Genomic DNA, 26,212 nt, shown 5'->3' on the forward strand with positions numbered 1-26,212 from the left:
AATTACTGGAAAGGCAGATGTGAGGTCAGTCATCCTGTAGATCTGTTGAACAGCTCTTTTTAATCTAAGTCACTGTGGAACAGTAGGTCAGTTAAAGAAAAATTGTATTTAGTAGTAACTTTGTAACAAACCCACTAGACTCAGATGAGATCAGATTCATTATATTTGAGGTTGGACACATCTATAATAGAAGACGGTCAGCACTGACAATGTAAACAGGCATGATAGACACAGAGAATTGCAAGACATTGTTGCTGTCTCTGTTTTGGGGAATGGGGAGCAGGAGTTCAGAGCAAATTAAGAAAAAATCCATACAATGTGGAACAATCTAGCCTTCTCTGGCCAAGACCAAATGTTTTCCATTTTAGGTGCACCATAGGGTTCTAGTTTTCCATTCTTCTGTGCTGCTCTTTTCGAGGACATCAAGGACGTCAAACTTTTTAAACATTTTTAAAAACGGAATAATTTCTTCCCTTGACAATTAACTGTTTTCTTTGTCATCTTTCATCTGTCTCCAGGCTGGATGATTGATGCAGACAGTCGGCCAAAATTCAAGGAGCTGGCTGCTGAATTCTCTAGAATGGCTCGAGACCCTCAGAGATACCTAGTAATTCAGGTAAGCAACTCTGCAGCATCGGAGGGAAGGAAAAAAAAAAGAATACTGTCTGCCAAACCCGACTGTTAAGGGGGTTGCCTTTGTATCTCTTGTGTTCAAGGTGCCCTTGAACTTAAGTAAGCAGTGACCACAGTATTGTACAAGAATGAAGTAGAATGGCCAGTGGCAATATCTAAGAAAAAAAATAAAAGAAAGAAAAAAAAAAAAAGAAAAAGACCCCCTGAAATTCGTTTCCTAAGCTTTTATGAGCACGTATACAAAAGATCTGGCTTTGCAAGCTGCTCAGTGCTTTGCAATTTCTCCTGAATCTGGGGACAAGATTTATCCATCAGTGGAGAGTGGACTTACTTTAGACCAAGGACTTGCTTGGTTCTGCAGTTGCTTGGGTTGGATCTTGGCAGATTATCCTGAAGAGACTCTTCCCTGCACTGCTGATATCATAAGAAAGTTTCTTTTCATAGCCTAAAGATAAAGATTTCTGAGAAGACAGGGAGTTGTGTTGCATTGGGGCATCTCATCCTAGAGAGCAGCTTCCCTCTGTGTCCTCCTTAGGCTGTGTAGGCTCTGTAGTGTCTCACAGTCCCTGTGATAGACCACACTGGCATGACATTAATCACATGAAACTGCACTATGGCAGCAGAGCAGTACCAGTATAGCCATATCTGTTGACCAGCTAGAGCTGTGTATGTCCTGAGCACAGGCAAATATGGAAATTTTTGTCCTTTCACTCCTACACTCTGCAGAAGCCTAGAGTTGTGTATATGTTTATGACAACTCAGACTCAAGCCACAGAAAACGAATCTATTTGGTAAGGTCCTTAAATGGTCCTGCATTTTTCCTGTGACCAGTTCAAATGAAAATGAAAAATCAAACCAGAGATGAAAGCATTAAAATAGTTTGATCCAGGTAACAATACTCTCATGCTATATCTATCTGCTCCACATCATGGATTATGGGCAGAGATAGATCCAGCTGGTTCTTAACTTCGCACTGACATAAGAGTTCATAGCTCAAGAACCTCCAGAAGTACAGTCACTGCCACTTTACATCTCCTGATTGCTTCTGGGTCTAGCACTAGTCTCACCGTATGGTGTTTCATTTCACTACATAGACATGCTAGCCTACTCATGGTGTATTACTACACAGTGTGAATGTATGCTACCCTCCTTCAGCTCGAGGAGAAGTAAAATATATTTCAAGAGTAAAATACTAGTCCAGAGGATTTGTGGTGCTGAACGTGGAATTTCTCTTGCAGTATTCCCCACTGTTAAATTCTAAGTTCAGCCTGATACAAATGATTCTGCAAAAATCAGTTTGATTAAATTACTTTGTTAGACAAGGCATGTTTTCCTATTCCAAATACCGCTTCCTTCCCTTTCTCTCCCCTGCCCTTCCCTCCACTGTTGTATAGTCTGGTGTGTATTTCATCCTTTGAGGCTTCTCCAGTGATCCTTGGAGACAGTAGAGGCCATGTGCTTCTTGAGGAGAAAGAAGGGTAATTTGCACTGGTATCTTTGCTGTTGTGACTCCTCATTCCCCCCAAATGCAGTCAGGAATGACAAGCTTGCTGTTGAGCTTTTAAACCAGTCTGCATGTACCCCATAGCACAGCCATCAGTGAGAAGCCGTTCTTGAGCCATGCAGTTCAGTTTAGCATCATTTCTATGGGGCTGTAAGGTGTTTGGGGCATGGGCTGCCTTTTGTGGTGTTTCAAAAGACACCAAGCAAAGTGCCATTTGTCTCTACAGCCTGTAGATTTGCCTGTAGGTGCTATTTCAATAAAAATATGTATCATTGTTGCTGCTTTTGTCCCCTGGTTTGATTTTATTGCTTTCAGCTCTGTTAAATTCTGCAGAACTTTCCATGGGGGTGAGAGGGAAGTTTAGCCTCTAAGTCCCTAAAAATAAAAATGAAAATAACGCAAACACCCAGACACAGCAGATTCCATGCTATTCCTGCCCCTCCACACCCCCATGTCAGACTAAATAGCTGAGATATTTCACAAAATACATCAGGCCTTGACAGAACTTGGGTCAGAGACAGAGCTTGTGTGGGAAAAAGAAAGAAGAAAGAATAAAAGCTCAATCACAAGAATGCCAAAAAATGACTTTGCTTGATTTATGCAGTTATTCCCTTTCTGTCATCGTATTCCCAGTAAAAAAAATGAAACAAATGATGTGAATGTGATGCTTTAGAACAAACAAAGCAGCATGTGTGGTCCCTGGAGCCTGGCTGCCAGGGTATGAGGAAGGCTGAAGTTCCATGTTTGGTAAATTAATCCATATTTTGACTGTTTTCCTCTCCAAATACAATCTGTTTAGGGAGATGATCGTATGAAGCTCCCAAGCCCAAATGACAGCAAGTTCTTCCAAAACCTTCTTGATGAGGAAGACCTGGAAGATATGATGGATGCTGAAGAGTATCTTGTTCCTCAAGCCTTCAACATCCCTCCTCCCATCTACACCTCCAGGACAAGAATTGATTCCAACAGGGTAAGAGCAAGCTGTAACAGAAAATGCTGGTTATTACAAAAGCACAGGTCTAGATCTAAGTACACTAATCAAACACAGGCCAGAGTTGCCTTGGGAATTACAAGCTCTCATTGTAAGGAGAGTGACTATAAAAATGTTGTCACTGGGTTCCCTGTTCATTGTGCCTCAGTGAATTCTAAATTAATAGCTCAGCCTCGAGTGAACAAAGGCTCGACTGCCTGTCCTGAAAGCACAGCTGAGGCTTGTGAAGTCAAGCAGTGTTGTTTCTCAGTTGCGTACCATCCTGGCCAGGAAGCGCATTGCTCTGATTCGCCCATCCCTGCAATCCTGTTGCCTTGACAGGTTGGCACTCATGTAAGTGAGAGCAGCTGGAATATATAGATAATGCTGCTTTTGTGTCTGGAGCCAGATTTCAGACCCAGCCGCTTTTCCTGTTTATATGTGATGCTTTCATGGTCCTCCTTCACAAGCATGTGTTTTTACTGAGTATGTCACAGATATATGCCTGTTGATCTTTGTAATATCCCTGCCAGGGGAGGAAATGTTATTTTACAGGGGGAGCTGAGGCACAGTATTCAGGTGGAATTCAGCTCACATAACTCTAACCGTCAGGAGGATAGGGATATAATCTAAGCTTTTCATCCAGACTTCATCCTGTCATTGGAGAAGAGTGGGTGTGTCCAGTGGGTGATCATTGCTGCCTGCCTTGGACATTTGCAGTACAATACGTTACTTTCTGGAAGTGTCTTTATCCACTAACTACTGACAGCTCCAGAGCAGTCTCAGACCTGCTGTGTGAGCTCTGGTGAACTGAATCCTGTCCTAAATGCCTTCAGCCTCAGTGCCACAGGAGCCTTGTTGCAGGTGGGGACCTGACTTCAGCTTTCCAGAATGTGTTTTCACTCCTGAGCAACCTGCCCACAGCTCTGACCTCTGCCTATTCCTGCGCTTGGCTCCATCCTTTTAACAGTTTAGGTGCCACCTCTTCTCAGAAAACTAAGAGGTGGTGAATACATTACCGATGTGAGGACATTCGCACAACGTCAGATGTATTTAGTAATTAGGCACTAGCTTGTTTGTTTTCTCTCAATGCTAATTTTAGTGGAAAGTCACATTTTAAACACCAAGTGAAGTCCCATTGAAATATTGGTGTTTATTCCTCATGGTTTAGAAACCTTTTGGATAAATATTTTTAGCCAGAGTAGTTCCAGTTTCATACCCTGGTCTGAACTGATTACACCATGTGAGGCAGGGAAGAGGCAGGCGAAGGAGCTAAGAGTGTATAAACCAGGTCAGTATTCATGCCCTGACCATACACTGCTTGAAGTTCTTTTGCTGCTTCTGAGTGAATTGGTGCTTTTCTGGAATAAGGAAGACAAAATATGATCTTATATAATAATATATAATAATAAATATAGAATAATAGATATTATTTTATAATATATAATAATATCTACTCAATTCATAGCGAAATTCCTACTGTTTTTGAATATGAGACTAGAGAGGACTTTGGAAGAGGCTGGGTTGTCGTCCCACTGGCTAAGCTGCATTCATGTACTTTTTCTGCTGTGTCTTTGAAAGGCAGTGAAGGGGAGATGAGGCGTGATTTAGCAATATGCAAGAAATGTTCTCTTTATGGCAACAAGAGTTAATTTTTAGTGTTGATGTTGGTCTGAAATAAGTCAGTTTAACCTCTAGCTGTCTCTGGAGCGGTTCAGTTTCCTTTGCTGCCAACTTCTGAGAAAAGAACTAAACAATAGTTACCTTTGAAAGGTACTCACTGTCACACTGATGTAAATCGCTGTAGCTTAGTTTTACACAGTGAAGTACCACCATTTACACCAACATAGGGTTGAGAAAACAGAGTCAGACCCATAAGTTTTGTTATATTCATCTCAATTCCGTATTTTCTGGAAACACTGGGGTATATTTAAAGGAGAAAGGATGAGCAGGAAAATATATTTCCCTTACCAACAGTTCCTTTTGCCCTCTGTCTTTAGTGCCAGCTGAGCAGAGGAGTCCACTACAGCTGAGGGAATTAATTCCACCAAAAATCCTAGAGTAAATGCTCTGAAAGGATCATTTAAAATGTGCTCTTTGGGCAGCCAACATGCTTATGAAAAGCAAACACCAGCATCGGTTTGTTGTTTTTATTATTGTTATTATTGTTATCATTATTATTATTATTAAATTCAAGTAACTTTCTCACAGCCTTTGCCCAACTTTACACCACACTGTTGCAGCTGCTTACACACATGTGATCGCCTTGAAGTCAGCAGAGCTGAAGAAAGAGACCCAGTGCCTTTATTTTTGCCACACAAAGAGACTCCATCACATTTCTTGATGTGACGTCTCCTCTCTGCAGCTCACAATTTCCCATCTTGGTTTGAGACTGTAATCTTGTACCACTGAAGTCAGTGGGAGCTTTGCTTTGCAATTCAATTTAATGACAATAGCAAGACTGTATCCTTCTTTCAGTAACTCCTACTGCTGGGAATTTTTCTCTGGCATCACACGACAGTCTAACACTTAAATTTGGACTTACCCTTTGCCAAAAGTTTTCACATTCTGAGCCAAGTTGTCTGACCCAGGTAACCTCAGAGAGGGCAGCTGGGGGACAGAAAGCTTGCGACTAGCTCTGTATTTTTGCACCCCTTCCATCTTCGTAGTGTTTTCCTTTATAGTAGGGGCCTCTTTACAGAGGGGTCATTTTTAAGGCCAAAAGAAGAGGTGGGCAAAGGTTTGGCCATTGAACAACCAGCTGATTTATAATAGCACTTTCTGGTATCACTGGAGACTGACTCCTGTCCCTTACAGGGTTACCAGTAGAGTTTTGACTTGTCCAGCATCTGATCAGCTTCAGTCTCAGCTTTGCTAACAATTCTGCATCCACTAAATGTACTGCTGGTACTGCCGTAGAGGCGAGTATGTCTGGATTGCAGGAAGGCCACAGCACCATGTTGCTGGAGGGGCCAGGGGCCAAGTGAAGAGACCCATAGTATCTTAGCACTCTTGCTTTCCTTTGCAGAGGTTTTTTCTGGTTGTAGTACGTTTGTTTCCTCTCTGTACAGAAAGCTGTGTACTTGTTTGTTGTTTTGCTGAAGCACTCAGGTTCTTGGTACATTACCTATTATTCCAGTAAAGAAGATTCATGTTGATTTGAAACAAAATACCCAGTAGCTCCTTTAAGGTAATAGTGCATCTGCTGTGCGTAGTTCAGTACAGATGGATGCCAGCTGCAAGAATCACACAGAATTGAAATGCTGTCAGAGCTCTCTATCTGCAGTTGTCTGATTCTGTCTTTCTGTTTCCTTTGGATAGTGTGTGATTTATGCTTGTTTGGTGCAGTGAATATTAATATTACACAAACTCATTATGGTGCTGCTGCAGCTATAGATGCCAAATTAATTGATACATCTTTGGTAGTTTGCGTTCACTGTGTCTGGCAAATTGAGTTTTATGGGGAGATTGCCAGGCAGTTTGGTGAAGGAAAACACACAGACAAGAGCTACATGATCTTCATGTCGTTTTCAGAGATCAGAAGGATACTGTACTTCCCATCTTAGTTGTTCTGATTATAGTTTTAGTGAAGAAAGAGTGGGTTATGTGATGGCAGGGTATCGTGTTCCTTCTCTGGGTGCGTTGTACTGACAGCTTTAGGTGAATGTTCCAGCGGTACAGCTTTACGGGGACAAAAGTTTGCAGGAAGAAAGCAGGTAGATCATGAGCCTCCTGACATGCTTTGAAGTCAGAGAATTAAGAGTAAGAACATTTACTTTCTAAGGAAATCTCTGAAGTTTCTCTAGGATGATCTCAGTCCTAAATCCTTGCAGCTTGTTGCCTGGGAGAGGCACCACTGAATGGGGTTTGCATGAAACACTGCCTGCCTTCTCCCTCCCATGTGAAGAGGAAAACATATTTTGATATGAAATAACAGCAGAGACCTGCAGGCAAGGAAAGAGGGAAGCCTTCTGGGGAGTTTCCAGCTCTCTGGGAAGTGTCACATCCATCTTCCTCCAGGGATTACTGAAATCTATGAAGTTGGGAGGCTCAGGCACGGCTTCAGCATTTCCATCACACCCATACTGACTTCACACTACCATGTCTCTGGGACCTGTACTGCCCTGAGCAGAAGCCTGCACATGCTCTAGCTCATAACGGTGCCCTCTGTTATGAAGTCCAGCCTGAGACTGATGCAACTTTTAAATACAAATTAGCATCCTAAGCTAAACCGAATTCGTTCATTGCATCTGAAATTCTTCAGTTGCAATTTCAGCTCTTCGGCTTTTCCAGCTTTTATTTTCCATCGTCTGGAGATATTCTGGAAATAAGGAGTTTTAGAAGCTCTGTGCTTCTGAGAGATAAGCCGAATCCTAGGCAGTGTTTCCATGAGCACAGGACCCCAGCCTAGTGCTCAAGTGTCCTACATTCACAGCCATTAGATGATTCATTCAGGTATTTGTAACAAGTACTGTCCTGTGTGCACAGAGATAATACTAATACAGAAAGCACTCTGTGTACACCATGATGCTTTCTGCTCTAAATCCTTGGCTAATTCCTGCTGAAAACAGTCCATACTGTTTATTACTGGCTGATACTGTCCCTGTAATTTTATTCCATGTGCTATATATCATGGAAGCACCTGCTGACTCTGCAATTAAATATCAAGCGCTTTTTTTTTTTTTTTTTTTTTTCCCAGAGGTGTCCAATTCACACATCCAGGGAGACTGTTCTGCTTGTCTAAAGCAGACTCGTATGCCAAAAGCCAAGTTTCAGTTCCCTGAGTAGTGTCTGGTATGCCATTGCAGCAGTCCTGTTGCGGCATTAGGTCTGGTAGTCTTTCATAGTCTAACATCTGTATATGTCTGTGTATAAAAAGATTATTTCAGAGAGAAGGCAGGCAAGAAGCTATCTTTATGATTAATTTGTTCTGGTTTCTAAATTTGAAAGGTAGCCATTTCCAAATCACAAGATTACAAAGGAGGTGGTTGTTAGTGATTTTCAGATGTGTTTCATGTCAGCATGGCATCTTTCCTTCCAAAGCCTGTCATGGACAGTAGGGACTATTCACTCAGTGGGATCACTACCAGAATTAAGTGACTTTATTAGATTTGTTTAAGTAGTGGGGCTGAATTTCTTAGGCACTTGCAATGCTCTGGTGGAAGATCAGATCTGAGGTCTAATATGGCCTCCTTTACATACTGAAATACAGCAAACTTGGAAGGTGGGGGGCTGTAAGCACCCCTGTCTTCAGTTACAGCTGGGAGGGAGGATTTAGGAGAGCAGTCAGAGTCTGGAGGGGCACTTCCCAGTGTGTCAGCACAGCTGAGCTAGTGTGAGAATTACTGTCATTGCAGGTGGGGAGGGCTAACAGTTGGTTATAGCATCCTTTCCTCTTAGCAAAGAAGGTGGCTGGAGGGAGTCATGATTTGTCCATGAATCTCCTCGTGTCCAGGGCTTTAGTAGCAGTTGGTGTCTTCCTGATCCCCATTTCTTTTTCTGTAAGAACATGCAGTTAACCGTTCCTGGCCAAGCTCTCAAGCTAAATTGTTTCTCCAGGTGTGTCCTGGCCATGGTGGGCTGATGGCAGTAAAACAACTTCATCCTAAAGTCAATAGATAATTTGCGTGAAGGCTAGATGGGGCCATTGCAAGCATTTTTGTCTAACCTTCTGGCATAACATAGGCCAGAGTCTCTTGTCTCTTAATTTCTGCATCAAGTGCAGAAATCCTGTTTGAGGTAGAGTTTGTCTTTTAGAAAGATTGTCTTCGTTATAGCAAGTGGGTTGGAAAATACATCACAATGTTAAAAAGTCTCTTTAGCAGGGTTTGGATCCTATTACTGTCCACCATGCACCCTTTTCTGTGCTAAACTAAGGAGCTTCCAGTTATCAGGAATCTCCTCTGCCTATGGGGTTGAGTAGGATAGTCCTATTTGTGTGTTGTTAAAGGACAGTGATGCCTCTTTTTTATTTGGTTGGTTTGTGGTGTTTGCTACCCTTTTCTTCTGTAGTGTCTTCCCAAAAATAATATGACCAAATCTTTCCTTAAATTTGATGCTTATTCCTGCAGTCTGTCAGGTTGTAGACTTTTTTATTTATTTCCGTCCTGTTTCTTTAGTTCCTTTTCCTTAAAAGGTGATCAAAAACTTTCTGAAAATCGTAGTGGTTACTTTTTTGCCTTTCTACTAGACTCTTTCACTTCCTGGTGCAAGTGTTGCGATGAAATCTCCAATGCCAGAACAGATGAACTTGTAAATTGACTAGACATCATATCAAAGCTCTTCATAGCATTTCGGAAGATTACACTGACACCAACTCTATGTTAGCTCTCTTGCTTCTTGAAAAACTGCTTGATTAGTTGGGAAAGTTTGTATGAATCCCTTCTACATGACTTTCATTAAACGCTGCGTTTTGTGTATTTTCCTAGTAGAGTCTTGGCAACACTGTACCAGATACTGCAGTTGCTGCCATCAAACCTTTAGGGTAAATCTGGAAGTCCCACCAAGTTCGCTTTCAAGATCTCAAATTCCCATTTTCTGCTTCTCTAAGTTTTAATGACATCCTGGTGGTAGAAGGTGCCTGTCTGTTCTGCTGTGCTTTTTACATTAAGCAATTCTCAGTGGCTGTTAGTGTTTTGTTGGTGTCTAGTTGACCATCACAAATATTTTGCCTGCTGTAGCTTTCTTCTTCTGGGAAATTCTGCTGCGTCTGTTTCTAGGTGGTTTTTGTGGGTTTTTTGGAAAGGTAGATAGCACAAGGCCATCTTTGTCTGTGAAAAGCAGAAGGCGAACCCGGACTAATGCTAGTCAGTCTAATTTCATTGCTCGGGGTGAATGAAGTAGTAAGAACAAAAATGCAAAAATACACTGTAAAATACATTAGATGAAAAAAATATTTCAGTCTCAATAATTTACATGAAAAAGGAAAGCTTTTCACAAAATATGAATCTTTAGAATATGAGTATTTAAATATCTTTTTTAAATGTGTGAAGTTTGCCAAAGGAGAAAGAAGGAAAATTCATATGGAGAATTCAAAGAGATTAGATGATGGCTGGCTCTTCACAGAGAATTCTTTGAAAGTGCATTATGGCAATTAGTTTCTTGCTTTGCAACCAGGCCAGCTGAAATCAGTGGTATTTCTCAAGGAGTAAGCCCTTCTCAGCCTGAATAGATGATCAGGACCAACTTGTCAAATTGCCTCATGGTTTTGCAGGCCAAGTGCCTTAAAACACAATTTTTTTAATGCCTTAGCTGTTTTTCTGTCACATTCAGTCTCCTGACTTCAGGCATGTCAATTTAGAGTCAGACTTTCTAAAAGCATTGGTTGGCATTTTGGTTTCTAGAAATTGAAGATATATTTAATAACAAATCACCACCTCGCAGTACTTCCTGGGGTGACCTACCACAAGTGAACGCTCAGTGGAATGGGTGGAAACGACTGTAGCTGTGTATTGCTTCAAACCTTGATGCATGACATGTAAATTCATTGAGCTTTAATATAAACTGGTTTAAAATCAGACAGCATCTGCTTAATCCATGAATAGCTGCTGGCTGTGTTAACAGTCAAGAGAGCTCACAGCTGATCCATTTTCTTTTCTCTTGTGGAAAGAAAAAAAGTCAATAGATATAAAGAGAGTAAGTAATAAATATTTCTACACTGCACTGATGAGGCATTCTTGGAAAACAGCAAGCTAAACAACTCTACGTAATTCAGTAGATGGAAAAGTGGACTAAGAGTCAGGAAATAATTATGAGAGCTGGGAGAAAATTTTCCTTTGCTAACAAGATTTGAAGCATAAATTGTTGGTGAAAAATACGCATTTCTAAGGAATCGTATGATTTTCTTGAAATAATAAAAGCACCTGAAAATACAAGGGGCCATGATTTGGAAATGCACCTGGCAGGGCTCCAAGGAGGTGTCACTGAAACACCTGGCTGCCTGTGACAGTTGGGTCTCCCAAGCCACAGCAATGGGACTCAGGTGATAATGCTTTGGCCATAAGGTGGCAGGAGGACTCTGGAGCATCCTGTGTCGAATACTGTACTTTCTAAACATACCTGCAATGGGGATAAATGCCAGCACAGCCTAAAGTGGCTTTTGTTAGCCACAGTAAAGAGTCTGTCTTTCCTGTTAAATGCTGCGGTAGGGGAGGGGAAAAAAATTCTCAAAGCTATAAAAAGACTCTCCAAAAGATGCGGTGGGGAGAAGTGGGAGGAGGCACAGATGAAGTTTAGATTTAGAATGTTAAAAAATGATTATTTTATCCAAATCAGCTGGATAGTTATTTCTTTTAGTGTATTATTGCCACCAGAACCAAAGCCCTGCTCTAAATCAACTCAGTGTTTCATCAAGAAGCCTATTCTTTGCTATAAGAGACCAAGAGTGCACAATTATGGGTTTCTTTTCCCCCTTGCATAATAAAATTGGGAGATTATCATCAAGTTTCTATTCAGATTTTAGGAAGGCTTTTTTATTTTATTTTTAAAACCCATCTTTGTCTGTAAGAGCTCCCTGTTCAGGCCAGCATGCTATAATGATTACTGCTGTAAAGGCTTCAGTGAAGATGTGCTCTATTTCATTCTCAATGAGGGTTGATGGCATTTTGAGAGGCTCAGAATATCCTTTGATTACTGTACAAAACAGACTGGGGAAGATGGCAATGCAGCGTGCGGCATAGGAGGGGGCTGCTGCCCTGAGTATTGCTCATCAGCTTTCTTTTGTGCCTTTTTTTTTTTCTTTCTTTTTTTTTTTTTTTTTGTCTGCCGTGTCGCAATCACAAATCATGACCGTGTTGTGGTTTTGGTCCCATTTCCCATCCTTTCCCTGTTTTGGGATTTGAAGCTTGAGGTTTGTACAGAAAAGGAGCTGCTGCTGTTCCTGTGTTTTGGACAGATGCTACAGCATATGAGCAGGAGCAGTGCCTTGACCCTTCTCTCCCACAGAGAATTGTTAGAGTAGCTATGAAATGGTATGTTGTCTCTTCCAAACTGTGGGGAATTGGCCCAGTGTTAGAAGGTGCTATTTACTGTAAAACGTCTTGGAGAGTGTACTAAAAAAGGAGTGACAGAAAGCTAGTCATGGGTGACAGGAGGGATATGGGAGTAAAAGAGATTGAAAGGGAAAGATAGACACATGCAAGCTGTCTCTCTTCCTGCTCTCTTGTCTGTCTGACACCGTGCGTGAATACAAAATAATAGGGGAAGGGAATTCTTGCAGCTTCATTCTTGTGTCATGCTTAGACCAAATTACATTGTGCCAGCTGAAGTCTGTTTGCTGGCCATTCTGAAGGTTGGAAGGTTGAAGGTTTCTGGTATCTGGAGGACAGGGGGTGTTCCAGGTAGTATTTTTGATGCCAATACAGTGGGTGAATGCTTTTCTTCCCAGCCCAGGTATAGAAAAAACATTTCACCCATGTTTCCCTGTCACCGTGTCTGGATACTGAGTTTTGTGGCCCCATCGTGCATCTCCTCACAGATCATTTTCATTGGTCATTTTGTAATCTTTGATTCCTCTACTTGGTGAAGTATTTAGACTGAAAATATATGGTGTATGTCTGCTAGTTTCCAGTAACAGCACAGGAAATATTCTGTGCGATATTTAAGTATGTCATTTCTTATACCGTTACGCCAAGATGGTTAGGCATGTTTTGTTTGTGATATATGGCGTTTACTGTTCACAGTCCTAGTTAAATCACTCTTAGAAGGCTGTATTACAATTTGGGTATCCCTCTGCATATGGACTGCTCTAAAAGAGTTTATAGATCTGAAAACAGGCTGCTGTTAGGAGAGAAAATTGTGCAAGAGAAAGTTCACGTGATATATCTGAAGCTATGAAGTCAGTCAGTGCTGACCTGAACCCAGCTCACCAGTGAAACATCCATACTAATTCTGAACAAGTTTAGGATGTCTTCAACCCACCATACTGCCAGGACGTGATATGGCACATCCAGATGATACAGGCAGCCTATGTGAACCGAGTTAGAGCTCAGGCTCAGCTCCAAATTTTACCACACCTCTGACAAACAGTAACCAGAAAAAACTTATGTGCAGAAAATACTTATATGCAGAAAAGACTTATTCCTTGTTTCTTCTATAGTTATTTTTTCCCCCTCACTGATCTAAACTGGGTGTTTTGTGTCCTGATCGTGGAAGGAGCAGTTGTCAGAGACTGGAGCAAACATTAGCTAACATAGAATGGTGCTTACATTCTTTTCTATACTTGTGTATCAACATTCCAGTTAAAATGTTTACACCTATTCTGAGAAAGGGTAGTGCTGGAAAAAGGGACTGGGACATCATGGTTTCCAGTAAAGATTCATTGATCCTCAATGGAACTTTATGACCATTGAACTAAGGGCATTGTAATTTATTGCGTACCTACTGTCCACGCCCTGTGTATATTATTCCTACCTTTTATTTTGTTGTTGAATAATAGGCTTTCCTTTCACTGGAAAAATGTACATCCCGTCTTGCTACATTAACTCAGGTGGGCCATATTGCTGTTTGTTGCCTGAAACAGGTGATGTAAGAGACACATACATACATATCCCAAACCAGCTGCAATGGATGTACATCTCTGGGATGCTGTGATTGGTTTTCTGTGTGCTGAAATGATACAAGGTGCCAGCAGTGACTTTTGCCTAGCGCCAAGCCGTGACACTTGGCAGTGATGCTAATGGGAACTTTTCTTCATAGTCCTAAAGGAGAGTACCCAGCAGGGAGTGGAGTTCCCTTAGGCAGGGACAGGAGCCCATGCTAAGCAGAAGAGAGAGCATGAGGAATGCCGCACTTGCCTCGGGTGCTTCGAGCTTCAGGGATGGATGTGCTGTAACTGTAATGGCCTGGGGGTGTCTAATCCTTTCTTCTTATATACGGTCCTGCTCTGAGCAGGGGCTAGGACCAGAAATCTCCAGAGGTCTGCAAAGACTTCTAGCTATTACTATACCACAACAGCATTTCATTTCTATTTAACATTACGGAGTGATCTCGTGGTACATATTTTTTCTTTCCTTTGATTTTCATCTCAGATGTGTTTGCTGTGGGCTATCTGAAGCAGGGCATAATAAGCTGTTAGTTCTGTGGTCAGAGGGAAGCAGGACTGCTCTGTAGCAGAGGTGGCTGCTCTCCTGGGGTGGTGTTTCGTATTTGAATTTCAGTTCAGATCAGTTGTAAATACCAGGCTGCTCCCTTGAAATGTAGCTGGAGTTTGCTTGGGGCTGGTGGGACAACTCTGTGTTGTGTGCTCTGCCTGCGGCCCCACCAGAGCATCCCAAACGTATTATTCAGATCCACTCACATAAATCAGCTGTCCTTCCTAGAGAACTGCTGAAATCTTGGTGCTTGCAGCAAGACCTGCTCAGCCTGGTATGTTAGGAGGCTGTGGTTTGGTGATTCAAGCGTGGATACTGACTTACTTTCAAATCAGGTAAACAGTTTCTAGGGAAAGGAAAAGAGGGGGTAGCAGATCATGCTTTAAAATAGTATTTTATTTATTTTCTGTTTGGTAATAGTCCTGTACCACCCATAGTCCCAGAGCAGCATCACATTGCTGAGTACCTTCAGCATTTCTTCCACCTGAAATCTGCTGTGGGTGCAGCTGTCGTCACCGAAGGGCTGGTGTGGGATGAACTGTAGTGCAGGCAGGGGGAGGAACACAGCTCTGGATGCCACACTCCAGGCATGATGCTAGACCCAAATGAAAAGAGACAAGGCAGAGCCATATTCACACAACTACATAAATATGAGTGGCAGGCCCCAACAAGGCTTTGATTTCATTACAGTTTAATGTGCAGCCAGAAAATATTATGTCTCTGCTATAAAGGAGGAGATGCTTACCTTTGGGAGATTTTAGAAGCAAGGAATTGGAAAATGAAATTAATGAATAGAAAGCAATAACACAAGCCAATATTCACGGAAGTGTTATTTACCTCTCTTTTATCAAGGCTTATTTTACACAAACGTTAGTGGTTATAATAGCTGATATGTCATTGGTATTTTAATACCAAAGGGCCTCTAAGAAGGCGTTAGGGGACATTTGCTTGTTTTTTACCTTTTCTCACTGATGTCATGTTTGTGCCTGAAATTCAATCGTGGTATAAAGAATGGAATCTCAGGCATTTCTGGTTAGGGCTGTTCATGGGCAGTTAAAAAGGCTAGGCTCCTTCTGGAGGATGCTTAGAGTTTAGATGTCAATGGATGTGTGCACGCCAGAGCTAGTGGATATAATGCATATGACACGATCAAAAGGAGGTGAGTAATGATTCATCTTTTTTTTTTCCAGTATGCAAGTTGAGACATTTTAAGCAGTCTTATGTAATGAGATCCTTGAGCAACCAGCCTCTGAAGTCTCTGTCCATGTCAACAAGCTAGAGATCTTTATCATTCAGGTCAGAATTTCAGGATCAGAAATCTGAAAACCTAGATCCCAGAAAAGGAACATCAGCTCTGTATTTCAACATTGTATTTCAGATGCAAAGCCAGCAACAGCAACAATGAAAAATTAACAGAGTAAAGTGGATTACACATACAAATCAAGCTAGCTAAGTTTTACTTGATAAGGTCCAAATGTATTTTCTGCTCACAGTGTGATTCATATCCTGACCGTGTTCTGGCTGGGGGTTGTTGTCTTAGAAGCCTACAAAATCATGACATCACATTGCAATTAGCAGGCAATGTAAAGACATTTAAACATTTATATCACATTTTCAGCCCCACTAATTGGCATGACAGCTGTTTGCTTTGCCTCCTTTTTTTTGGAACAGTGGCCACAGGGTATTAACTCATGGGGAAAACAGTAAAGAAAAAAAAAATGTACAGACAATAGTGGTTTGGGGAAGAGCCAAGATGTAAGGTTCTGTGTTAAGCATGTTGTTGCACGATACCTATGTTTAATACAGAGCTAAAGGGGTGGCATGAAGAAAATACCATTACTGTGATCTTAGTGGGCAGGTCACTGACTGGGAAGGGTCTTGTCAGCAAAAATAAATGCATTAATGCTAGTCCAGTCTCTCCTGACATCTTGGGACAGGGCTAGTCTAAGAGGGCCTGTTATTATGTTGTTACAGTTGCATAGTGTGTGATTAAATCTTAGAGTCTTGGCCAAGAAGATTTAAAGCTAGGACAGTGGGTTTAGCCTTTTGTGATGAGGGTGGAGCAAAGCCTGCCCACGGATAGATAATGTGGCCATCCTAGAACAGTATTTTTTTTAAGTTGCTAATCATCTAAACATTTACTGGCAGAGGCGCATAGCCCTGTGTGCTGAAGTCAAACATGTTGACAAAAGACTTGCTTTCCTAAGTTACTTTTAAGAGATCCCTGTGAGCTGTGAACTAAAAGGAGTTCAAGACAACCCTCCCCTTATTCATCTAGAATCAGTGAACCACAAGTTGAAATTCATGGGAGTGCCCCTGTGAAAATAGAAAGATGTAAATTAAAAGTGCGTAATATAGCATGGTGTAGTACCAAATAGAAAAGGAGTCGTTACAGTCACTGGTTTAGTGTCTGTAAAAAGTGGACAGCAGTGAACTCTAATCCCCAGCACATAATACTAAGACAATATTGCTACAGCTCTTTTCACTCTTGCATAAGCTGGAGGGCTTTAGCCACCTTAGAAATCAAAAGAAGCAACCCCCCTCTTCAGAGTCTCGTAGCCTGCAGGCGGGAGGGAAGGAAGCTGGAGAACTTTACAGAGAGGTAGAGGATTCCCAGTAGAGCTTTGGGATTCCTCACCGTTGAGAGAGCTGACTTTCTAGTCACTGCTTTGTATTTCTTCTCTGGAACCTACCTGTAATCATCAGTGTGCCTAAATCTTCACCATCTTCTATGGACCACAGTTTACTACTTATCTGTCTTCACAACTTCCTCCTCCATCTTTTTGGAGTAGGCAGAAAGCTTCCCTGAATTCAAGTAAAAACAAGATCAGAGGGCAAGGAGAAGGCAGATTAAGTTTCCTGCAGTGCAACATCCTTTAGCCATCAGCAGGACTTCGAACTAGCATCTGGCATGCTCGTGGGATGTTTTTAATCCATTTGTCTAACACATTATGAGTTGCAACCTGTCCTTGCCCATGTGTCATTACAAGTGGACTGTAAGTCTGTGGTGCAAAAGAAAGGTGAGGGATTTCGGGGGGGGATTTGACCTCTGCAATCAAAGCATCTCCAGTTTTCACTGTGTTCCCTGTTTAAAGGGACTTTCCCAGTTATTCCAAACAAGCCTTTTGCAGAAGACTGCAAAGTTACATGCTTGCTGCACAGTCTGTATCCAGATGTGTATTGATGTCTGTTCCCTTTTAAAAAGTAATCTCCAGTAAAGTGTTCCCTCTCCTGTTACAATCTTCTTCACTCTCAAGTGCGATCATCTCAGCAAGGTAACTGCTGACTTTGGTTCTTCCTTCCCTCCTTGTGAACATCTCTTGGCTTTTTCTGGATACAAGTACACTTTTCTTGACTGAGAGAAGGAGACCATGCCTGGCTGGGGCAGCACTGAGGCTTCCAGGCTGATCCAGCCAAGCCCTCTGTCATCTGTCTGTACTGCCTTACACAGCACTTTCTTTGCAGTTGGCATCATCCTGGCTTCTCTGGCTGTCAGCAGCCACAGCTGAGCCAGAGAAGCCAAAGTTCCTCCCAGGCCTTGGGCTTAAGTTTAAGCTCTGCTTTTCAAATATAATGAGCTCTTTGGCAAAAGCTTAATGAAGTGAGTCACAGTTAGGCTAGACTTCAGTGGTGTCTCAGCCCCTCCTCCCTCAGCCCTATTACCCATGCACAGAGCCCCTGGAGCTCCCGATGGAGCTCCCATTGGCTGCACAGAGCAAAGCTCTACCACTCGTGCTAAGGGAGAACCAGTGGCTGCTCAGCTCCCTCTGCGCCAGCTGAACCAGGCCTGCATTGGGCTTTTAGGTTCAAGAGCGATTTGCTGACAGCCGAGGAGATTCAAGTTCAGCTCCAGCCTCTAGAGAAGTATTTCAGTGCTTTCAGACTGTCTTTTGTCCTTGTGCTTCCTGTTTCTCCCTGTTGCATTTAGGTCTTACTACCATCTCCCTTCCTACTCAGCCTCCTGTCACGTGCTAGCCCTTTCTACTTCCTGGCACCTCACAGTCTCTTTCACTTGCCATTGCCTTCTGTTCCTTTGCAAGGCACCATTCCCTAGCTCCTGACCATCCCTGCTGCCAGCTCCTCCAGCATCACTTTCCTTGTAAGCCTCTCAACTGCTCCGCAATCTGCTCAGACTGCTATTTTCTTCTCTTCCTCCTCCCTGGGCACTGGCCAGGGGGATTATTGAGACCATGGGATAGATCCCCTCCTGTGTTTCCTTCCAGCATCTAGTTTCGCTCAGGAAAAACAGAGAGAGTCCTGCTCAAGCTTTGCTAATGGGTGGTGCAGATAGACAATTCAGCTAACAAAGGTTTTCCTGTGCTTTTGTAATTTGCAACCTGGAGTCTTTTTAAGTCATAACTTGGCTAAATAAGGACAAATTTTCATGGGGCTGGTGAAAAGTGTATCTCTAGCTATGGCTCATCACTGCATTTGCACCTCAGGAGGTGTTATATCTGAGTAACCAAATGCCTGTGGCGGTATTTCAAATAGAAAGAAATGGGTGTATTCTCCATCACCAGAAAAGGGTCTTCAGGCAGACAGTATGCATTTTTAAAAAGTTAGGGGGTTTTAAAGTTTTTTCCTGATGCAGGTATTTTGCTTAAACACAAAACATTCCTTTATAAAATAAGACAATTTGACAGTGACCATCATCATCATCCTGATGTTTTGTCAAGGAATTTATAAGGGAAAGATTGACTGTAGAACATCCAATCCTTACTATGTGAGGATGCATGTTGTCTTTTAATTTTGATATGTTTCTTGGTGTGGATGTGGTTTTGAAACAGGTTTTGGTTACCGAGATAATTTTTTAAAGCAGAGTATTCTCAGGGTGGTTAGACGTCTTTCCAGAGGCAGTTTTTCCTTCTAGTTTATCTCAAGTTTAGACCTTCTTTCTTCAAACCCTTTTTCTCTCCCCCAACTAGGAGATAAATGAAATGTAATAAAGTTTTTGAAATAAAATGGGAAACAAAGAAATTATGATGAACTGATCTTTCAGTGTAAAAAGTAACTTTTTGGCATTAGAAACCCCCATGAAAAATAAAATTTGTTTTGGTGTGGTTTTATTTTCCTCAAAAAAATCAGCATTTCTTCAATAAAAAACAGGCTGGTTTTGAGAAGCAGTAATATATTTATTATATATTATATAAATGCAGATGCTGTGCTGGTCATGTTACAGCAGTTCAGGGTCCACAGGCCAGTGTACAATGGTTCCAGAAACCAATATCATAATGAAGATCTCTGCATAGATACTGCAGACTTCTCAGTAAAACCCCTTAGCCTGTGATACGTAGGTGACATTAGAAGGGTGAGCAGGACCGTGGCACACTGGAGTCTTGAAATCCAGGTGCCGCAGTGATATTTGGGTTTACCAGAACTTAGGGGCTGTTTTTACTGGGATACTAAGCTAGCTGTGACCGTCTAATTACAGTCCTGCACCCTTCTGACCTCCCAGTTATTCCTCTCCTGCTTTGTCCCTGGGAAAGCAAGCCTTGTCTTGGAGCTGGACGCTGCTTTCTGCACTTCTCCTGCCCTGTATTTCCTCTGAAGTTGATTGCATCGTCTGTCATTCTTTCTGTACAATTTGCCTTTCCAAAAACGAAACAGGAGACATTTGCAGGGTATACGGGAGCTGTCAGCAGGTGTCACATGGCACATGCCCTTACCCAGCAAGAGGAACTCAGCAGCCCTCCCTAAGACTGGTGAGGCACACAGTTTGTCGATGTTGGTGAGGTGTTTGCCATGACTGAATTCTTTGATTTTGGATTCAGTTAGGAAATCCGATGTGCATGTTTCTCCCTGTTAGCTCACAGCTCATGTGACTTGTTTCATTCGTGTGACCTCTTATTACATATCCATCATTCCATTTTTCTTTCCTATTAGAGTGAAATTGGACACAGCCCTCCTCCTGCCTACACCCCTATGTCAGGAGTAAGTATTTCACATTCAGCCTTCATCCTTTAGGATTTCCTCCTTCCCTCGCTTCGTACTTTCTGTTTCAGACCCCTTTTTCCTAGCCGAAAAGCTAACAGTGAATGAAGTGTGTATATAAGCAATCAAATAGTCAAGATCTCTACTCAGCCTGGATTCATGTGCAAGCTCTATGGACCCACACCTAAAATTCTGCTAACTTTTCTTGAAAGAGCATTTAGGTAACAGGCTTGGATGAATCTGTTCATTCTTCCTTCCTATTTATAGGTCAAAATTTCCTTGCACACCCTAGCTGACAAGCAAAATGGTAGGTCGAGTTGAACCGTTGAGTTGAGGTACCAGCATAACACAGTTCACCAGCCTGAAATGCACTACCTGGTGGAATTGCATAGTGTTTGGGCGGCCATGTGATTGTTGCTGTAGGACACCCTAAAAGTAGCCCCCCCCAGAATAAACAGAGTTCAGACATGATCGTGTCCTCTATCCCGTCTCCTTTGCAGATTTCCCTAACATGAGGTTTAAGGGTTTTGTTCAGAAACCAGGGGAGATTGCCAAAGTAATAGAAGAGATAGCCTGTTTGCCTCTTGCAGCTGTGTAAATCCAGCCTCCACAGGTCTAGGCAGGAGACAAGTTTTCCTGCCCCATTTCCAGCCCTGAGCAGCCAGCTTGCTTCCCTGCTCCCCTCGCTGCTCTGGTGGTGAGTCCCTGGGAGGGGAAGCCAGCTCAGCGCCACTGGGCAGACAGATACTTTGCCAGTCCGCAGCATAGCCTGTGCTGCTGCTGGTGCCGCAGAGCTGGCAATGCAGCAGTCTGCAGGATGGACAAGGGTACACCTGCCCCGTGAAATGCGTCATTGAGCAGTTGAGGCCGGAAAGGCACAGGAGCCACAGAGGTGACATAGTGTTGAATATTCTCTCCCTTCGGAGCCTCCTTTCCCATGCTGCCTTTTCTTTTTCAACAGAACCAGTTTGTGTATAGAGATGGTGGCTATGCTGCAGAAGTGCCGATGCCATACAGAGCTCCTGGCTGCATAATACCAGAAGCACCAGTTGCTCAAGGGGCCACTGCTGAGATCTTTGAAGACACCTGCTGTAATGGCACACTACGGAAACAAGTGGCAACCTTGTCAAAAGAGGACAGCAGCACCCAGAGGTACAGCGCTGATCCCACAGTCTTCATACCCGAGCGGGTCGTGCGAGGAGAGCTGGATGAGGATGGCTACATGACGCCGATGCGAGACAAACCTAAAACAGGTAAAAAATTATCTTTCTGGAGAAACTCCTGGTCTAATCTGACTGCTTTCTCTCTTTTTCTGTGTCAGCAGCTTTTCACCAAAAATGGCTTTATTGAGTAACCCAGCAAGGTTGAAACATTCTGACTAGGTTAATAGTTCTTTGCATGGCAATTCATTTTGCTTTGCTTAATTTTCTACTTAGAAGAGCTTAAATGTGCCAATATGTCAAGTCTGGTATTTCCCCCTTTTAGTTTTCTTTCTGGGAAATGAGACGGGAATTAAAAAAAAGCCAAACCTTCTTGTAATCCCAACACAAATCTTCAGTTTTTTTCCAAGAAAAGGATCTATCTTTGGCCAGCCGTATTCTCCACTTTGCTTTCTTTATTGATCTTCTTTATCTTCATGGCATTGTGCTTGGTAAATGTCATGTTGAACATATCACAGAACCAATACACACACCTGGCATTTTATACCCAAGAGAAGTTTAGGATTGAAAGAACAAGATGTGCTTCAGAGACCATCACTGCAAGGTGAAGTTTGCCTAGATCTGTGCCAGCTCAGATTTTTATGCTTCCCAGTTCGCTGTCATTCATTTCTTCCTTTTTAAATAGTGACAGCAGTCATTTAGATGTAAGGGGATGTGTCATTAGTAATTTGCTTTCAAACCTTTGCATTAGCTTTAAAGAAACTAATTAATGCAAATGTAAATGCCAAGTAACTGCTGTGTTTGCTAAGAATTTGGAAGCCACTTACCCTTGGTGTTACATGGTGGAATCAGAGGGAGCCCTGAGGCTTGACCCATGGCTGTAGCAATTGTGGGAGTGCACTTATGGCCCTGCTCTTCTGCAACCACCCTTGCAACCAGAGATTTGATGCTGCGAGTTTGCTTCAGTGTAAGCCCACACATATGTTCACATACAGGTTCACCCTGGGGATCTTCACTGTTCTGAAGGACCTAAACACTTCACAGATGCTGCCTGAGCCCTCCTGCAGCAGCTCAGGAGAAAGCACCTCCTTCCTGTGTCACTGGGCACAGGCACAAGGATGTTGCAGTGTGGCCACAGTGCTGCGCACTGTCAGCTGGGGGTTTCAAATCAAAGCACTGCTTGGCTGTCATCGCCTGAAAAAAAATAAATTAAATGTTCCCACTCTGCGGTTGGTACAGGCGCATGTGCCTCTTCATCCTGGGTTCAGCGAAGGTTTAGCTAAGTGCTCAGAGGTACTCGCTAAGTCTTGAACTTTTGCATTTAATAGTTTTGGCCCTGTCCTGGATAAGGACAGAGCTGAGGTGAGGACATAGCCAACCTCTTAAAACAGGCAGGACTTTGTGTGGAGGTGTCTCCAGAGCCATGCCACTGGAAATGGAGGTCTTGTGTTGGCACCCCTGTGCAGCACAGATCAGCTGAGAGATCATCCCTCACTAACAGCAGCAGCACGGAGACCCTGTTTTGTAAGGCACCTCTAGGCTATGAGAAGGAAAGCAGAATTAATACTGGAGTGGTTTTGATCTGATGATTTCCAGCCTTGAATGAACTGGATGCTTTTGACATACCTTGCTGCAGGGGTCCCACCCCCAGGCACTGTTGTCCCTGGCTCACCTCCAAGCCATTGCCTTTGCAGCCCACGTGCAGTGGCAGTGGCCTCCCTCCTGCCCAGGCTGGCTGGCTTTCTGCTTCGCTGCGAGACCTCATTACACACAGAGCAGGGCAGGACACGACACTCAATGCATCCATCGCTCTGTGGCTCAGTCACTTGTGTGTGGCCGGGGAAGAGACCTTACTAAGCATGCATTTTTAACCTAGGACAGCCAATGTCTGGGTTTCTCTTCCCTCCCACCTCCTGTCTAGCTTCCCATGCAAACTCCATATGCCTTAAAACCTCTCTGCAATTCAGCTACGATTTTTTGTAGTGTTAATCCACAGAAAGTGATCTGAAGTGACTGTAACCTGCTCCAAGTCCTGTTTTGGAGCTGATGTAAGGCTCTCTTGTACTCTTTCCAAGGCTCATTTGAATCATTTTTTTTATAACACTTCGAGGCCCTTTGTCCTTCAGGGATGGAAGGTTTTTAATCAGGCAAATTGTTCTGTTAGAAATGAAGCTGTCTTAGAAGTTAGCCCTGGGGGATGGTTTTTGTGCAGAGAGGCTTAACTAAGATTTCTATAGAGCTTTCTGGATGGAAAGACTGCAGAGCAGAGGGTTTGACTGATATGCCCAAGGCTGCAACAGAGAGTCAGCAGCAGAGGCAGAAGTCGCTTGGTGTGTTTGTCGATCATACACCGAGAGAAGTCCAGGATCACGCAAGGTACATGGGCTGTGACTCAGCGAGAGCTTTAGTTTAGTTTACCAGTATGTTTGATGAGTCACTTCATCTTCCAGGGTCTTCATTTTAACCCATATTGTCTGCTTAGGTTGCAAATTCTTCACTCATAGCAAGTGTGTGTGTTCAACGTAGTTGGTACCTGAACTCATCTGGAGTTCTATGAATGGCTGGGATGGAGGATGCACAAGTGCAAGTACTGCTTCTGGTAAAGCCTGGTAGTAACGTACACATGATGCTTGCTATATGGATGGATTACTCCCTCCCTTTGCTGATTTTTTTTTTAATTTTATTTTACCTTAGATTACCTAAACCCTGTGGAAGAGAACCCATTTGTTTCCCGACGAAAGAATGGAGATCTCCAAGCTGTGGACAACCCAGAGTATCACAACGCTCCGAACGGGCAGCCCAAAGCAGAGGATGAGTACGTGAACGAGCCGTTGTACCTCAACACTTTTGCAAACACCTTGGAAAATGCTGAGTACCTGAAGAACAATTTGCCGGAGAAAGCCAAGAAGGCCTTTGACAACCCAGACTACTGGAACCACAGCCTGCCCCCACGAAGCACCCTCCAGCACCCGGACTACCTGCAAGAGTACAGCACAAAATACTTTTACAAACAGAATGGACGGATCCGGCCCATTGTGGCAGAGAATCCTGAATACCTCTCCGAGTTCTCCCTGAAGCCTGGCACTGTGCTGCCCCCGCCGCCCTACAGACACCGAAATACAGTGGTGTAGTGACCGCGGTCTTACGGAAGTGGAAAGGCAACCCCTTCTAGCTGCCTCACGCTTTCTCTCTCGCTCTCCTTTTCTCTCTCTCCCCTCCCTCCCTGTCTTTCTCCCATGAGCTTCCTCCTCTTGCCAGTTCACTCATTTTTGATATTTCTAAGTGAAAGGATGTCTTGGAGTTGTTTGCAGATTGGGTTGGGAACCTGGAAGGAAGGAAGGAAGGAAAGAGACTGAAAGAAGGCGTGTACGATCTGGCATTTCTCACTTTCCGCAGATGCGGAGGTTCCGATGGTCAGAGAAGCCAGACAGTACCAGTAAAGGCCAGTGGCAGTGTTGCCTGCTGTTCAGCTAGTTCTCAGCAATTCGTCAGACACTAGGGAAAGCCACAGAGAGGCTGTTTCTTTCAGCAGGAACTGATGAGAGTCTGTACAGCATTTCTGGAAATCTCAGTGCAGTTTCCATTGGGGGAAAAATGGACAATTTTTATATCATGTGTGATAGCATAGTAATTGAGATTGAGAATCCAATTTCTTTCTCTAACACTTTCTATCCCACCAACTGAAAATGGCTAACCTGGCTTTTCGTAATCGTTCAGATCTTCATCGTGGCTTTCCAAGAAATGATGATGTGACTCTAATGTATGGCAAAACCCTTTTTCTGAGCCACACCATGATTTTGTGCCAATTCCTAACCACAGAGACTCCCGCTCAGAACTGGTACACGACACGACCATTTTTGTATATGTGCCAACGTGACAAACACTTTAAACACAAAAACCCTTTCAGAAGAGAGTAACAAAACCACGCCTCCAACATGTTCTTTTTGAAGCTAAAAGACAGGCCAAGAAACCAAGATTTGTATGCAAAAAGCATTGCTTTCCTCTTTTGTACCTGCTGACTATAAATACATAATAAGACCTAAACAAATTCTTCCCTCTTTTTCTTCTTCGTGATCATGAAGGGAGTTGAGGATGCTGTCAGGCAACACTGAAGACAAGATGGAGAACTGGAGAGTTTGATATGGGTCATGAAGTCTGCTGGTGCTCTGTGGGGTGGTGGTGGGAAGGGTCCTTTAAACTGGAAGACAGACACTGGACTGGAGAAAACGCACATAGCGGTTCACTGGAAAGTTAGTTTGCACTTATGCTCCGATTTTATTTGAACTGTTTTCTGGATTTTGAATGAAGCAATATGGAAGTGACCAGCAAAATGTTAATTTTAAATTAAAAAAGAATTAATTATATGTAAAGGATGACTGTGGGAATGCCAAAATGAAGCAAATCAAGTCTTTGGAACAATGTCTACCAGTTCTGAGAGGCCATTGCATTGACTGCTTCAGAGAATACAGTGACAGAGCAAGCAGCTCTTACTGCTGCCATGTGAAGGACAGCAGAGCAAGCTCTGAAAGGGATTGGAGGAGACAAATGGCTTGTTCTGGCTTGCAGCACAGTACGGAGTACTTTTTTCTAAAAGGAGGATTACTCTGGCAGAGAAGGCGGTGCATATGGGGTTTGAGAAGTCAAAATGTGCATGACTTGCAGAGTTTTCCATCAAAAATGCAAGTAAGTATGAGTCAGTCTCCTCGCACTTAGTTCTGCTTTCATCGACCTCGTTTCTTAGGTAGACACCCCCACCCCACCCCATGGCCTGCTCCTCTTCGGAAATGCTTTCAGCCAGAGTTCTGGATGGTTTTAGCAACCTGAGGCAGATGGAGCTGGGAAGGGAGGCGTAAGGGCCAGAGACACTGATGGCTTGCTCCTGACATGCCAAGACCCATGTGTGTAAGAGCATTTGCGTACCTAG

The 26,212-nt window shown here is 43.1% G+C and overlaps 1 protein-coding gene across 3 annotated transcripts in view; it reads left to right on the forward strand.

Moving 5' to 3' along the window:
* Nucleotides 1-26,212, forward strand: part of ERBB4 (erb-b2 receptor tyrosine kinase 4) — a 638,535-nt gene that overhangs the window by 605,677 nt on the left and 6,646 nt on the right. For all 3 annotated transcript variants that reach the window (XM_055719363.1, XM_055719360.1, XM_055719361.1), the window contains exons 24-27: nt 519-616; nt 2,937-3,107; nt 21,090-21,381; nt 23,983-25,971. In XM_055719363.1, coding sequence (XP_055575338.1) covers nt 519-616; nt 2,937-3,107; nt 21,090-21,381; nt 23,983-24,419 — 998 coding nt within the window. In that variant the 3' untranslated portion in view covers nt 24,420-25,971. The remainder of the gene's footprint in view (nt 1-518; nt 617-2,936; nt 3,108-21,089; nt 21,382-23,982; nt 25,972-26,212) is intronic.

This window comes from Falco cherrug, chromosome 8, assembly GCF_023634085.1.
Source record: "Falco cherrug isolate bFalChe1 chromosome 8, bFalChe1.pri, whole genome shotgun sequence".
Classification (NCBI taxonomy): Eukaryota; Metazoa; Chordata; class Aves; order Falconiformes; family Falconidae; genus Falco; species Falco cherrug.